Genomic DNA, 17,522 nt, shown 5'->3' with positions numbered 1-17,522 from the left:
AAGAAGCCAGCAGCGAAATCAGTAGCTGAATCTAATAACGCCAAGAAAGGATTGACAAAAAAAAAGCAGCTAATAAAGGTGACAAATAAGGAGGATAAAAGTATGGATATTTGAAAATTTAAAAACTTCATAAATTAAGTGTAAAAATAGTTATTATATAAATTGATCTGTTGTGATTAAGATTAAATTTTACTAAATTATTCATCTTTTTATTATTATTATTATTATTATATATTAAATTAATTATTATTACAAATAAATAACAAAATTAAATTATTCAACATTTCCATAGAAAAAAAGTGATTTTTATTCCTGAGGTTAACATATTATGGATATTACAGTATCGAGGCTATGAAATTTTAGTTGGGTATGTTACATACCATCGGAAAGGCTAATGTGTCTAGTTTCTCTGCGTAAGTTTAATTTTTAAGGTTTACACACAAATATGAAAAAAATTAAAATAGTGCAAATTTAAAAACCTTTGTCTTGAGTTACAAAACATTTATTTTGATAGATATCCCACTCGCATCCCACTAAGCAACCAAAAAGGTTTTAAAGGAAAAGACCTAAGCTTTCTTTTGAGAAAAAAAAATTAATAAAAAAAGAGTCCATTTTGGAAAAAAAAGTCAAAAAGGTTTTTGATTTTTCCAAAAAAAGTAAAAAATTGTATGTCTTGAGTTACAAAACATTTTTTTATAGATATCCCACTCGCATCCCACTAAGCGACAAAAAGGGTGTTAAAGGAAAACACATAAGCTTTCTTCTGAGCAAAAAAAAAATTAAAAAATGGGTCCATTTTTTTAAAAAAAGTCAACAAAGTTTTTGATTTTGCAAAAAAATTCAAAAATTTTAAATCTTGAGTTACAAAATATTTTTTTTGATAGATATCCCACTCGCATCCCACTAAGCGACCATATAGGTCGCTTAGGAAAAGACCTAAGCTTTCTTAAAAAAAATAAAAAAAAAAAATAAAAAGGGCCCATTTTGAAAAAAAAAGTCAAAAATATTTTTGATTTAAAAAAAAAAAATCAAAAATATTTTATTAAATTTTTTTAATTTTTTTTTTCGAAAGATTGCATAAATAGCTATCTAAACTATTTGGGACACATTTTGCTAAGAACAATAGGTAATAAGTTATATGGATAAAAAAAACACCTGTTTGGTCAAAATGTCAAATTTTGACCTCCTATAACTCAGAGAGTTCTTGACCGATCTTGTTGAAAAATGGTGCCCGAATTACTATCCAATAGAACTAACATTGGTGCAAATTTCATCGCGATCGGAAGACATCGATTTCAAAAGTTGGTTCACTTGACGTGAAATGCCCCATATACAAAATTCATGTTACCAAATTTTGTTACGATCGGTCCATAATTAGTCATAGCTCCCATATAGACCCGCTTCCGAAAATCACTTAAAAATGTTGGTATATACACAAAATTCAACATAAATAACTTTCATATAGACATAAATCACAAGACCTAATTTTATGGTGATCGGTCCATAATTAGTCATAGCTCCCATATAAGGCCCACTTCCGAAAATCGCTCACGAATATAAATTATTGATATTTTAAAAGAAAAATAGTTTTACTCATTTACTTGGTGTAGGTCGGGCTTGACCGACCATACTTTCTTACTTGTTTTATTTTTGTTGTTATTTTTTTCAACATACAATTAAGGTATACTTTGGTGAAGAGTATATAAGATTATATACATAGCTCTGTTACTTGTTATACCCTTCACCATGAGTGGCAAGGGTATATATAAGTTTGTCATTTCGTTTGTAATTTCTACATTTTTCATTTGCGACCCCACAAAGTATATATATTCTGAATCGTTAGAGATAGCGGAGTCGATATATCCATGTCCGTCTGTCCGTCTGTGTGTTGAAATCAACTTTCTGAAGCCCCCAAATAACTTACATACACGAATGATACATCAATATCTCCGAAATTCTTCCGGCTCGGTTGCTATTTAAAATCGAGAAAATCGGTCCGCAAATGGCCGAGATGTAAGGAAAAAACCAGGACAACCTCGATTTTTGACCCATATCTGGATTACTAAATCATTAATATAGACAATATGGATATCTAATGATAGATATTTCAAAGACCTGTGCAACGACGTATATAAGACCATAGTAAGTTGGACCTACAATGGGTTAAAATCGGAAAAAATATTTTTTAACCCGAATTTTTCAAAATATTAAATATTAAAAAAAAAAATTTAAAAACTAAAATAAAAATTTTTTTAAAATTAGAAAAAATTAAAAAACAATTTCGAAAAAACAACTGGAAAAAAATTAAATTTTGTTTACCTAAAAATATTTAAAATTTTTATTTTAAAGTATATTTTGGTGAAGGGTATATAAAATTCGGCACAGCACAATTTGTAAAGAAAAAAAATTAAAAAAAATCGGGGTAAAACTCTGAATTTTTTTTCAGTCCAGTCAACGGTAATAAAAAAGCCCCCTAAAGTATGCAGTACAAATTTACATATTTTATTTGCAAATAAATAAGAACAGGCAGGTGTATGTGGGTTGGAGAAACTTGAAGAACTAACATTAGTAAATAGCTATTACATAGAAATTATTCTGTTAATCGAATAATTTTAAATTAACCGATTATTAACCGAATTAATTATTGGCTCGATTAAACCAGAAACCCGATTAATTGAATACCCTAATATACATAGAACTCAAAAATTATTAAAGAATCATATGTAAATAAAAATAAAGCTCAAATTTGACAAATGTTGCGCATTTAAAAGCATTGTCATGCAATAATGAACTTGCGACATTGCGTAAACAAAATCTATTGAGTTTATGAACACTATGCATTGCAATATTGCTTTGCAAACTGCGTTTATGAAGTCAGCCATTTACATTTCAACAATATTTTTCTTTTCTTTTGCAGATTATACAAACATATGTATGTAAATATGTATGTATGTACACAAAATGATGAGAATTATTGATTACCATACATTTCTCTCTCAATGGAAACTCTCAGTGAATTGCATAAAATTGTCATTTTAATCATGAGATTAATATAAATTAAGAAACGTAAAATCAATATTGTATACATATCAATTACATGAACAAGGACATGTCTATTACGGGATCATTGTTAACATATGAAAATAATAACCACATTGTAAATAAATCAAAAAATCGCAGTTCCACTTTTTATTCTTCCAATTGTACTACTAGCATCTTATCTACTACAGCAATCTCTATGAGAAAAACAGCACCGTCCAGTTTAAATTCGAGCATATCGAATACAATTTTAACTGATTCAACTGGAAATCATAAACAACACCAATCTCATCCTAATTTACAGAGTAATTATTTGCCAGCCAAGTATATGAATTCGAAAAGAAAGCATTCTAAATACAACAACAGTATGTATTCTTCGCAGATGTATCCGGATCATAACAATTACTTGCATTTAAATTCTTTATGGTCAATATGGTATGGAGTATTGCTTACCTTATTCCAAGGATATTTAGCTGTACATGGTGCTTATAGGTTTTTGGGTAATTATTAAAATCGATAATGTATTTTGAATATTGTATACATATATATATACATATATATATTATTTTTAGGTTGTTCTCTGATTCCGTGGAAAATTGAGCCTGTAGCTGAGCTGAATTTACAAATTATTTTGTCTGGGTTGGTTTTCGTATTACTGCCATTTTTCTTTACCTCTGCAGTTTTTAAAGTAAGTACATGTATTTTTATCAGTTGGAAAACATTAAAACAGATTATGTTGAAAATAAGAGTGAAATATTGGGATTCGCATAATAAGTAATATGTAACTGGGAGGAAACAAAATTGTTCGAAAATACATCGGGCCATAACCTTCAAAATTTGTTACACAGGTTCTTTATGGTAGTCCAAAATTTTAAGTTGCTCTAAAATGTTAAATTCATTTATCGTGGTTCAAAGTTACAATTTTATACAAGAATGGTGTAAAACACTGAAATTCAATTGTATATAAATTTTTAACCGCTTATCCAATTTTTACAATATTATAAAAGAAAATCATTTTTGCACCGAATCATTACTTGCGATGAAAAATGGATCCATTGCTATAACCCGAAGCGTAAGAGATCGTATGTGAAGCCCGGCCAACCAGCCGAATCGACACCAAAGCCAAATATTCATGGCTCTAAGGTAATGCTCTATATTTGGTGGGACCAAAAGTGTCCTATCTATTATGAGCTGCTGAAATCTGGTCAGACCTTCACAGGGAACCTGTACCGAACGCAACATATTCGTTTGAAGCCAGCATTGGCCGAAAAAACGCCCAGAATATGCGGCCAGACACGAAACTGTAATATTCCATCATGACAACACTCGGCCACATGTTGCAATACCTGTTAAAATGTATTTAGAATGAAGTTGTTGGGAAGTTTTGTCTCACCATTTTTATAGTCCAGACCTTGCCCCGTCCGACTACTACTTGTTTCGATCGAAGCAGAACGTTCTCTCTGTGATACGCTTCACTCTTGGCCTCAAAAGATCAGTTATTTTGGTTCGGAATGCATATTGTTACGAAATTGTACTTGAATTCAAATATAATGATTTTAACGGCTGATTTAAAGTTGCATAATGCTTTCAAATAGCAGTGCCTCTCAAACTGTAACATATCTGTGGGCATTATTAACATTGAATAAAAGCTTTCAGTTGATCATTGATCGTAAGTATGGCAACGCTGAATGTTTGCTGCGACTCGTATATTCGAATATTCAGTTTTGACAGTTAGAAAGCTCTAGGCTTCGAATATACGAGCTTTGACAGTTAAAGAACAATCTAGAGTGCAGATGGCAGTGCTATTAATAGTGGCAGAGGTTGCAGTCGTTAGTTAGTTTATCAGAGACGCTATTCGAATAAACATCAACTGAGTGCCTTAAAGTGAGCTGCATTTTTCAAGTGAATTGGTGTACATTATAAAGTGTGTCTGTATTTCTGCGAATTTATAAACGTGTATAAAAAAAACACTGAGTGACTATTTAATTCTGTTTTTGTAGATTTTAAATAAATAAAGAGTTGTTACAATTTTCAAACTACTAAGCGGCTTTTATTTGCAATCAAAAGTATCCGGTTTACTTAAAGGAAATAAACCAACGTTTTCAAAAGGTTAAAACGTAACAATATGTTGTCAGAAAGCCGGGAAAAGGTCACAGTTAACAGTGGCCAATACTTTGGATAAATACGCCCAATCTATCCTGTAATATGAAAAATGGTAAATTCTGACTAACAATTCTAAAGTTATTAAGAGTTTTACTTTAGGTATTTTGCACGCATCTATTAAAAAATATGAACATAGACCTATGTATATAAAAACCAGACTAAAGTGAATTCCTAAATTCTGTATTTTTTTGTATTCTACACAATTTTTTAATAATGAATATAACATCCAAACTAAAATCAAATATAAATTAACTTCTTTAAAAAATTTTGCCACTACAGTCGTCTTATGCCCGTAATTTCAACATGTAGATATCTACGGTGTAAAATAACCAGCAGATAAAGTTACCTAAAAGGTAACTTGACATTAATTTCAAATCAATATCTACGGGTAAAAATTACCAAATATTTTTACTCCGTAAGTAACTAAGCACTGATAGATATCTATTTGTTGAAATTACGGGAATTAACCATAAGTCAATTGGGCGCAGTGAAAGAGATGCACTGTATCATGAGGGAACTGAAGGCAGGCCCGGAAACGATTTATAATTACGGCAACAATCTTTATCTTGCGTAATTTTGATATCTGGCCTATGAACTCAACAAACGTTCGTTGTTCATTTACTATAATCTAGGTTTAACTGAGCATCATTGGTGAGTTAAACTAAGGCGACCAGATTTTGAAAATGAAAATAGATGACATAAAGAAAAATGTCAAAAATTTATTTGAATTCAAATTTTTTTTACATATTTTATAGAAAAATTTAAGTTCACATGTATGTATGTGTATTAGAGTGCTCCAAGATTGTAGTGTTCTATGTATTGTTGAAACACGTTGTCTAAAATATTAGGATGATAGGATAACGTTAACTGGTGGCGCAACGACGCTGAAGTTTTGAGGTGCATTTGCAATTTTTTCAGTTTTTGTAAAAATTTTACCATTAAATAAAGTAACTATTTAATTTCAAAGAATCGAAATGTGTGCATAATTGTCGGTCTAATGAGATATAAAGGACAAAAATTGGTTACAAAATTTAAAAGTTTTTAAAAATTCCCCAGGCCCTAAACGTGTCTCAAGTAGAGATGCTAATCGGGACAGATTTTTGAAATTCCCGGGGTGCGGGGTTTGATAAAGAATCCCGAAATACCGACCCGGGGTTTCGGGATTTACGGGAAATCTAAATCCCTAAAATTATAAGATTCACTTTTAATTTTTTTTCGAAATTCCCTCATGATCATCGATTTTCTTAATCTACTCTAAAAAGTAGATTAAGTGTATAACACTTAAATATTGATGAATAGGAAGTGGTCTCTTAAATCGTTTTTTCGTCTTTTTAGGCAAAATTCCTTTTTTCCAAAAAATAAAAAAATCTTGCTTTAGTAATTTTCCTCTAACTCAACCAATTCTTAACGGATTTGAACCTAATACATTAGAAAGCTAATTAAATTTTCTAAATATTTCTATATTCTATTCAATATAACATTGCCATCTTGTTCGATGGTTTTTTATTCATAGCATTACAAATTCAGATTTTCAAATACGAACTTATATTTTTTTTTTTTTTCAATTTTGCTTATTTTTTCTTGTATAAAAAGGCAAGGTTTTTATATTCTGTAAATGCAGTATGGTAGAAAATTTAAAAAATTATACAAAAATATTTAAAAGATGTTGTATGTAAATATTAAATGCATTTGAGTGCCCTATTTTGGAACTATATTTGCAAAAAGTGTATTTTATTAACTGTTTGTTTATTTGCAGTTTAAGTAATAAATTTTTTTGATAAATAAATAGCTTCTTAAGAATACTATTGTATCTATAGTTTCATCTGTCATTCTGGAACGAATTTTGATTCCGACATATGCTGCTACCGAAAAACGGATTTCATAATTGCAAAACCATTTGCAAGTACTTGTAACAAATCTGCAAGTACTTTCCTCTTGATCATTTAGAAATAAAATGATCTATTTCTTTTGTAAGTTGCAAATCTACATTATAATTTGGTTTTGTTATTGTTATTTGGGGGTTTTTTTTACATTTATTAATAATATCTTTTAGCCTTTGAGCAATCGAAATATTTTCATTTTGATCGAGCTCCTCATCTGGGATAAAATCAATTTCATATGAAGATGATTTTAGTTGAGTTTGGTAGTTTGGCAGGCGTTGAGCTTTGCTGAACATCCCTTTGCGATATTCGGACATGTAGAATGTCAAAATACATGAACAAGGCACACAACAATTACTATTTCCCTTATTTAATAAAGAGAAACGGGATTTGGAAAATCCCGGGGTATGAAATTAAAAAATCCCAGGCTTCGGGGTTTAAGTAATCCCGTTTGGCAACTCTAGTCTCAAACCACTAGAACAAGCAATGTAGGAACAAAATTAACATATTTTGAGAAATATTAAAATAAAAGCGAATTTTTTTAAAATATATGGGGCATTTCATGTCAAGTGAACCAACTTTTGAAATCGATGTCTTCCGATCGGGATGAAATTTAGTTCTATTGGATAGTAATTCAGACACAATTTTTCAACAAGATCGCACAGTGGTTTAGAAACTTTTTTTTTTGGAAATAATTCGGTATCTCGGGAACTATTGGAGATATTATTACAAAATTTCACATGGTTAGAGCTGAGGTGTTTTTAAAATTTTTGTGTTTTTAATATTTTTTTCTGAAATCAAAAACTTTTTTAACTTTTTTTTAAAATGGGCCCTTTGTTTTTCTTAAAATAAAGCTTAGATATTTTCCTTGAACACCTATTTCGTCGCTTAGTAGGCTATCTATCAAAATAAATATTTTGTAACTCAAAACATAAAATTTTTGACTTTTTTCGCAAAATCAAAAACTTTGTTGACTTTTTGGACCCTTTTTATTTTATTTTTTTTTAGCTCAAACAAAACCTTAGATATTTTCCTTGAAGACCCTTTTGGTCGCTTAGTAGGATGCGAGTGGGATATCTATCAAAATAAATATTTTTTAACTCAAGACTTACAATTCTTGACTTTTTCCAATATGGGCCCTTCTTTATTTTTTTTTTTTTTGCTCAAAAGAAAGCCTAGATATTAAGATATTTTTGGTCTCTTAGTGGGATATCTATCAAAATAAATGTTTTAACTCAAAAATTGTATGCCTTGTGTTACAAAACATTTATTTTGATATATATCCCACTCGCATCCAACTAAGCGACCAAAGCCATCTTAAAGGAATAGACATAAGCTTTCTTTATAGCAAAAAAAAAAATTACAAAAAGAGCCCAAATTGTATGTTTTGAGTTACAAAATATTTATTTTGATAGATATCCCACTAAGCGACCAAATAGGTGTTCAAGGAAAATATGTATACTTTATTTTAAGAAAAAAAGGGCCCATTTTAAAAGAAAGTCAAAAAGGTTTTGATTTTGGAAAAAAATATTAAAATTTTTTTTATTTTTTTTAAATATTTTTTTTCGAAAGATTGAAGAAATAGCTATCTAAACTATTTGGGACACAAGAACAATAGGAAATTTTTGGCATACCACCATAACACCAATTTCTAAAATAAACGAAATTTTTTTTCTGTGAAAAATTATATAAATAATTTCATATTTTTTTTTGCAAGTGTGAGGGATACTTCCCTTATTTAAAAATTATCTTTTGAAGTATGTCCGCAGTTATTATTAAAATAAAATATATTGTTTTTCAAAATAATTGAAAAAATTGAATGAAAAACTTTATTGCGTTTGCTGCGTGAACTTTTTTAACAACCTCGAAAAAATAATACCGTGGTTTTTCATATTTTTTAATGCTCTATTCGACTATGCTATGCCAATTTGCATATTTGCAAAAAATGTCAAAAGTTATATCCCTAATGCACATATTTACTTGTATTTGAGTTATTTTCTTCGTAGAATACCATTAACCTATTCGTAGGTATGACCAAAAAAATATGTACATACATATATTTTTTTTACTGCAGTTTCAAAAATCTATTTCAAATTTTAAAAATTTTTTTTAACAAATTTCAGAATTTGTTTATAAAGCTTACAATAAGAAATTAAGTGTTACCATTTATTTTCAAAGTTCAGTAAGAGTATGAACAGAACAAGCACAGCACGGCATTTTCTATACGATTTGAGTTTTAATTTATAAAAATAAATATTGATCATGCTCTTAAAAATTAAGATGACAAAAGATGACAGATTATGGAAAAATATGACAGATAGAGGACACAAATTTTATAGATGACAGCCAGTTAAAATAGATGATTGTCCTCTAAAAAAGAGGACGTATGTATGGTCGGTCACATTAGTTAAACCTAAGTGCCAAACTACAAACAGATGAAAAATAAAATAAAGCATTCAGCACAGCAGCTCTTTGTTGTGATTTGCTTTATTAACATCAATATAATTTTTAATATACATTTTATATACTTTAATGTCACTTTTTCTTTTACAAAGTTAATTAAAATTTATGCTATTTTTAGGTAGGTAACTTGGCAAACGATGGTATTAAATTGGGAAGTGCTGCAAAAGAGCGTCGTTGCACGATGGTACCACATGATGGTTTAGAAGAAGAATCACGTGGTGGTACATTTCGAACGTTGTGGACACATGGTGGACCTACGGCAGCTTTTATACATATCTTGATAGCAATGTGTTTACTTTTACCACGTTTACTTTTGGAAGGACGTATAATTGAAAATGGTCTGCTGCCAAGAGGTTAATATTATGTTGTATAAATACTTTTTAGTTTTTTGGAGATGCGAAAAAATTGCATGTGTTTTGTTCTTGTTAGAATAAAAAAACGCATGTAAATGTTTAACTCATCTTAAACGAAACTTGAAGTAAATGTTTTCATACACATTTTTGTGTTTTACAAAAGAGGTCCTAAATAATGAATTTTAAACAATACTACCCAATAAACCAGATAACGATATGATAGTTCCCAGCAAAAAAAAAAAAACATGCAACAGATGTAGTAAATGCATGGGTGCCACTGATAGTGAACTGGTATCTTTTTTAGGTAAAACATGAATGATTTTAACGTTAGCGTGTCATTGGTGAACATGGGTTTTCATTGATCTGCAACATTACCTCAAATGAGTGCTTTAAACCAATGAAAGTGGCATGATTCTAATATGTATTTTCAATACGTATAATATGCATTCTTAAAAAAATACATTAAAAGTTTTCTTATTTATTAAATATATATATATATATATATATATATATATATATATATATATATATATATATATTTTAGTTATGTATATTATTTCCTATATTATCAACTAATTTTGTTTCTATAACAATTAATATTTAAAAATTATCACAAAACCGAAAAAAACGAAACCGCGGTTTTGAAATTCTTCGATTTTTTTTGAAACTCTAGGTCCCATGAGAATAAAGAAAAAGTACCACGAAGTATGCCCTTGAATTTTCACTCACTTGGGACCATATACGCCTAATTTCATATTTATATGTCCATTATTGCAAAAAATTAGAAAAGTAACATTAGAATATATAAAAAGTACCAAAAATCCTCCACTTGTGGTTTCCCACTCACTCGGGTCCATATAAGCTTTATTGCATGTTTCTAGGTTCATTGGTGAAGAAATTACAAAAAGTACCATTCGAATAAAGAAAAAGGACCAAAAAGTCTCCCCCTAGAATTCTCACTGACTTAGGACCTTGTATGCTTAATTTCATGTTTCTAAGTCCATTGTTACAGAAAATTAAAAAAAAGTACCATTATAATAAAGAAAAAGTACCATGAAGTATCCGCTTGAATTTTCACTCACATAGGACCATATACGCTTAATTTCATATTTCTAAGTCCATTATTATAGAAAATTCAAAAAGTACCATTAGAATATAGAAAAAGTACTAAAAAGCAGCCACTTGTGGATTCCCACTCAATCGGGCCCATGTAAGCTTTATTTCATGTTTCTGGGTTCATTGGTGAAGAAATTACAAAAAGTACCATTCGAATAAAGAAAAAGTACCAAAAAGTCTCCCCTTAGAATTCTCACTGACTTAGGGCCATGTATGTTTAATTTCATGTTTTTAAGTCCATTGCTATAGAAAATTAAAAAAAGTACCATTAGAATAAACAAAAAGTACCATGAGGTATCCGCTTGAATTTTCAATCACTTAGGACCATATACGCTTAATTTCATATTTCTAGGTCCATTATATTATAGAAAATTCAAAAAGTACCATTAGAATATAGAAAAAGTACCAAAAAGCACCCACTTGTAGTTTCCCACTCACTCGGTTCCATATAAGCTTTATTTCATGTTTCTAGGTTCATTGGTGAAGAAATTACAAAAAGTACCAATCGAATAAAGAAAAAGTACCAAAAAGTCTCCCCCTAGAATTCTCATTCACTTAGGACTAGGGATGCCAATCCCGAAATCCCGATCCCGAAAATCCCGGGATTTTTCGGGATCGGGATTAACAAATCCCGAAAATTACGAGATTTTTTAATATTTTAGGATGAAACCTAGAAAGCTAAATTTCAGCATACTTATAATACTAATATAAAACAAGTGAGAGTGTTATATTCAGCTATGGCGAATCTTTTATACCCACCATCAATATGTAGTTTTGGTCTTCTATGGGGACTTGAATCAGTATTTTTGAATGAATGAAATTTATGTTAATATCATTATATACAAATTATTTATTGACAATAAAATATTTTCTGATATAGAGGTTATATTATTATTGACTGGTCCTCACAAGAGTTGGTAGAAAGATTAATTTTCATATACAACTTATTTATTCAATTTTATCACTATATTAATTATTATAAGACAATTATGAATGTCAAAGTCTTTTTCTGAAGGGGACCATGTATGGGGACTAGGGACAAATGTAGCCCGGTTTCCACAATACTTTATATATATTTTAATTCAATGCATTAGTTTTTCTTTGTTATCAGCCCAATTATGAATAAAAAATTCCGCGGGAGTTTGTTCCCCGGGAGTTTTTTCTCATTGAAATCCAATAATATATAGAAAAGGGAAAAAACTCCCGCGGAATTTTTATTCATAATTGAGCTGTATATTTCTACTTAGTGTATTAACGAAATAAATGGTTTTTATTGTTGAACTTGATGTGTATTGACATCCCGGAATCCCGGGATTTACATTTCTAAAATCCCGAATCCCGGGATTTGTAAAACCCAGTCACGTTTGGCATCCCTACTTAGGACCATATATGCTTAATTTCATGTTTCTAAGTTCATTGTTATAGAAAATTCAAAAAACTACCATTAGAATAAAGAAAAAGTACCAAAAAGTCTCCCCCTAGAATTCTCACTCACCTAGGACCATATATGCTTAATTTCATGTTTCTAAGTCCACAGTTATAGAAAATTCAAAAAAGTACCATTAGAATATAGAAAAAGTACCAAAAAACCCACACTTGTGGTTTTCCACTCACTCGGTTTATATATAAGCTTTATTTCATGTTTCTATATTCATATATGTTTAATTTCATGTTTCTAAGTCCATTGTTATAGAAATTTCAAAAAAGTAGCATTAGAAGAACAAAAAAGTACCTATAGTTCAGTTCACAAATTTTGGTACCTAAATATTATCCCCTATTCCTAACACTAACTTCACTAAGATGCATATCAGTTAACTTTAATGTCTATAAGTGTAATAATTAAAATATTAAAAAAGTACCAATTTCCCTTTTCCTCCTTGAACACCCTTAAAGCTTGAAATTTAAAAATACTCCATTTTGCCAAAATTGTTTATGCTACAGACATGTCTCAAACGATTGAAATCTGTGTTAATGTGCCCAAGAAAAAATATGTTTTAAAAAAAGTACCAAAATGTTTACCCGGATTTGGCCCAATATACACCTATTCACTCGAGTTCCAAATAACATCCTGTTAGTTAATTTTTGTATGAATCCAGGAGCCAATGTTAAAACAATTATCAAAATTGGCTTAATAATTTCAAATAAAATGTATTTTCCCAATTTTATCCCCTTTTTGGTACCTTTTTTATCCCCATTGCGGTGGTAAAATTTTATTCAAATCAAAATCTGCATCGTGGTGGGAGTTCATAATAAAATATCCGTATATCTATGTCAAATTATAGAAAAACATATTTTATGAAAAAGGACCAAAAATAAACACAATTTTTATCCCTTAAGGCTTCGAATTTCCAAAAAGTACCAAACTTATATTTTTGTATTTTTTGATAGGTAAAGAATGCGATTTAAAATTTGTTTATATGTTTATTGGTTTAAAAGATACATAGGGTGCCAAAAAAGTACCAAAATACAGTTTTTACCCGTTTTCTCCCCTAAAATGTTCGAATTTCGGAAAAGTACGAAACACCTGTCAGTTTATTTTGTAGATGAAGTAACATGCAATTTTATGTTTTTTTGTATCTTTATTAGTTTTGAAGATATAAGGTTACCTAATTTACCCGTTTTTAAATGACTTGTCAGTACTGCCCTCGCAATATGTTCCGGCTATAATGAAAAAGTAATATGTATTAGAAATATATATGTATATATTTAATAGATAAATTAAATACTTACCAAATAATATATGCATAAATTTTGGAAAATTTAGAAGACGCAATTTGTTGTGCGTCCCATCCAAATTAAATAAATTTAAAATTTTCGGTTTTCTACCTCTATCCGATACGGGTACCTATTTGATGGCACCGGTGGCATCCATTTAAGGCATTATGACAAGTGTTTATAAAAAGCCGACTTTTTTTAAAAAAAAAGTTTTTCCGTTAACCGACTTCAAAAAACCGGTTAAACCGGTTAAACCGGTTAACCGACATATATGTGAAGAAAACATAAAATGTCCAATAAAGTATATACAGCTTTAAAATTTGTAGTTTTTAGTAGTCAGGAATGGTTAATATTAAATAACTATAAATACACAAAAGAGCTAAGTCCATTTTATTTTGTTAAAATTTCAAAATTATTATCTCAGTCAAATGGAATTGAGTATAAATATTTTACTAAATATATAATACTTGTTTTAATGTAAATCAAAATTTTTTTAATTAAATATTTTATAATTTTTTTTAATTTTAATTTAAAATATAGTTTCATTATGTGCAAAAAAGTTTTTAAGTAAACTCATCGTCCTCTACTATTTAGAATCATTGTAATTCTTAAAAATATTAATATAAAAAGGTTTGTATTGTAAATCAGCAGTTTAAGTTTCAAATCAGACCAAACATGAGATTTATTAATTTTAGTCCCACATTTTAAAAACCGGTTAACTTTAAATTTGGGGAAATTGATTTTTTCTAGAAGATTTCAACCCAAATGTTATAAAAATACCAAAAAATCAATTTGTAAAAAGAATCGAAAAAGTACCTTTTGTTCTACGGCTCCTCATATGTCCCTATTATAAAAACACTTAAACGTGTTCATTCACAATTTTACCCATTATTGGCCACAATCCAACTGCAGAACTTTTATAAAGTGGCAACCCATCAATTCCTACATCCAATTGCAGTGTACCACTATGCTGCAAAAGAACTTCTTTCCTTTTTCGAAGCTGATTTTCCAATCCAATATGAATATATTAGCCAGGTGTACCGTTCTTGATACACATTTCATTTTTTTTTTTGCATTAGGCCACTTTTTAAATTTATTAATAAGCTACTGCAGCATTGTACAGATGGGTTGTACTCTATAAACCAATTTCTCAATTCCGCCAAATCTTGGGTAAAATGTTGTTCCTGCTTATCACGGATCTCTTCACATTGCGCAGATGATCTTCATGAGATTTTGTTGTCGACGAAATGGTATTTAACATACTCCCAATTTTTTTTTTTTCATTTTGAACATATGGTTTGAATGTTTGTTTGCTACTCATTTTTACTTACCTATAACTTTTTTTTTACAAATACAGTGGATCCAACGCATAATCGGAATCGTGCTCTAAACATCAAAATAATGCACCAAAAAAATAGTTTTTTCGCTTATAATTACACTGCACATTCCAATAAATCTAAAAAATAACAAAAATTAAAATTTGCATAACTAAAACTGTATATTTTTTCAGAAAACCCAAAATAACTCAATTTCTTGAGTTCAACACATAATCGGACAAAGTAAAATAGGCATTCCAAAGTGTGCGATAAATATTTAGTTGCACATCTTTTGTTGTCTAGAATGGCCTGTATTCGCCTTATTATCGATTTTACCAAGTTTTGGCACACTTGCGTCTCTTTTGAGTTCCATGCTTCTAGTAAGGACTCTTCTAGCTGAACTAACGTGTTACATTTTATTTGATGCACTCTCCTAGCTAATTCCTCCCAAAGAGGAATTTTTTAACGAAATATGTACAGTTTGTCAGAAATATCGAGCCCTTAGCGCCAAATTATCGTAAGCGACAAAACACAAATTTTACAGGAGAAGGTTTTTTTGATTATTTTGAAATTTATACATAGAATTAAACATTTTATGATGCGATATAATATAATTTCGTTCAAGCTATTTGTCTATTTTTCAAAAATATTTATAACTTTTGACAATTAAAAATTCATGGAATGAATACTTTATTGAAAAATATGACAAAAAATATTTTTTATTGAATTTTTGCATAGATACAAATTTTTCGAATTGAAATTCAATTTTTATTTATAAATAGTTTTTAATGAAATTTCACAGTTATGTAGATTTTTCTATTCAAAATGGAAAAATAAAAACGAATTTTGAAATTTATTATCAGCAATCCCGGAATTCCCAATAATGGTGTTGATAAATTCCAAAAATGGGAATTTTTAGTTTTTTGGCTATATAGGGGTTATCGGAACCCTTTACAAATTAATTAGAAATATTTTGGGCCACCTAAAATCGGTTACTATATTTTGATATCGAATATGCGATTTGAGAATTTTTGCCCTAAAGTTTAATTTTACATAAAAAATAGGTGTTTTTGAATGGACCAGGTCGCCTCGGTAACAACAATTTTTATTTTTTTTTCATTTAAAATATTTTATGAAAACTTAGCTTTCAGAAAGTATAAATTTCTTATACATCCTCTTAGAAATTTTTTGCGATAACTTAATAAGAAAAAAAGTTTTTTTTCCCAAAAAATTTGCGAAAAATCGCCTTTTTAAAATTTTATAAATTCAAATGCATATAACTTTGGACTTAGTCATTATTTTTAAATAATTCTTTTTCTTCTTTGACACATACATGTGTTGTTAGTCCAATAAAGGAAAACTGAAGAAAGTCGGGAAATAGTTGGAGACGCTGTTATCAAAAATCTGGAGTAGGGTGGGTAAAAATGTTGAAAATTTAATTTTAAAATACGAATATCTCCTAAGCTATAAGAGATAATTGAGGTTTTTTGTAGTGCTCGATGATTAGATTTTATATATGTAATTTTTTTGAAATCGGAACTCAAACGAAGAAATATGATCGTTTTAAAAATGTAACATACATGAGGTGTCCTACTTTGAGGACCCTTGGTCGAGCCCCTGGTGGTTCCATGAGGTCCACGTTCAAAACTTAAACAATACTTCTTCTTTGCGCATGTGAAATTTCATTCAAACCAATCTAATCATTTAGAGTTACAGATTTATTTCCCTCTTTTTTTTCTATACCACAGTGTGTCGTTTACGATGAAATTCGTTTACTGTAAAATGTAAACATTAACTTACGATAAAATCTTACCCCCTATATTTTTGTATTAACAATTTTGATATTCTGAGAACGCAAAAACATAAAATTTTAATTTCTGCAATAAAAAAAAAGAAAATGTCGCTTACGATAATTTGGCGCTAAGGGCTCGTTATCTTTGCACAGTCAACAAATTTTTAAAATTTTATTTTCATTTAAGAATTCCATGAATAAATTCATTACATTTTTGTTTTTTTTTTCACACATTCCGTTATTGAACCTGTTACCACCACCAGGTCCAATAACCTGTTACCAACACCAGGTCTGACTCCACCAACACATTTAAAATTGACACACGCGTTACAACACCAACAACAAAAATATATGTTTTTTCAATATCAATGGTGTCAAAAAAATCTTTGCATACTGAGTGAAGAAAACAAAAAATTGGTTCAATTTACTCGAATTTTGAGCAAATAGGCCTTTTTATGAATGTTATCGCATTTGAAAGAGGTTGCATATCGTTTAGTTATAAAATATTTTGATTAAGTTCTACAAGTGACTTTATATTTAAATAAAAATAATGGAGGAAATCGCATTTCGAAAAAGATTATACAGTTTTTGTATTTTAATTATTATAAAGGAAAATCTGCAAGTGGAAAATGATTATGGGCTAAGAGTATCACATGAAACACTCCGAAATGTGCTACTAAAACAC

At 29.4% G+C, this 17,522-nt stretch overlaps 1 protein-coding gene across 2 annotated transcripts in view; it reads left to right on the top strand.

Annotated features, from left to right (window-relative positions):
* The first annotated feature begins 2,994 nt into the window (after window positions 1–2,994).
* Window positions 2,995–17,522, top strand: part of tinc (tincar) — a 36,168-nt gene continuing 21,640 nt past the window's right edge. For both annotated transcript variants that reach the window (XM_065498586.1, XM_065498585.1), the window contains exons 1-3: window positions 2,995–3,539; window positions 3,612–3,727; window positions 9,664–9,898. In XM_065498586.1, coding sequence (XP_065354658.1) covers window positions 3,098–3,539; window positions 3,612–3,727; window positions 9,664–9,898 — 793 coding nt within the window. In that variant the 5' untranslated portion in view covers window positions 2,995–3,097. The remainder of the gene's footprint in view (window positions 3,540–3,611; window positions 3,728–9,663; window positions 9,899–17,522) is intronic.

Source organism: Calliphora vicina, chromosome 1, assembly GCF_958450345.1.
Source record: "Calliphora vicina chromosome 1, idCalVici1.1, whole genome shotgun sequence".
In the NCBI taxonomy this organism is placed as follows: Eukaryota; Metazoa; Arthropoda; class Insecta; order Diptera; family Calliphoridae; genus Calliphora; species Calliphora vicina.
The sequence above is the reverse complement of the archived record's forward strand: the minus strand, read 5'-3'. Positions and strand labels throughout refer to the sequence as shown.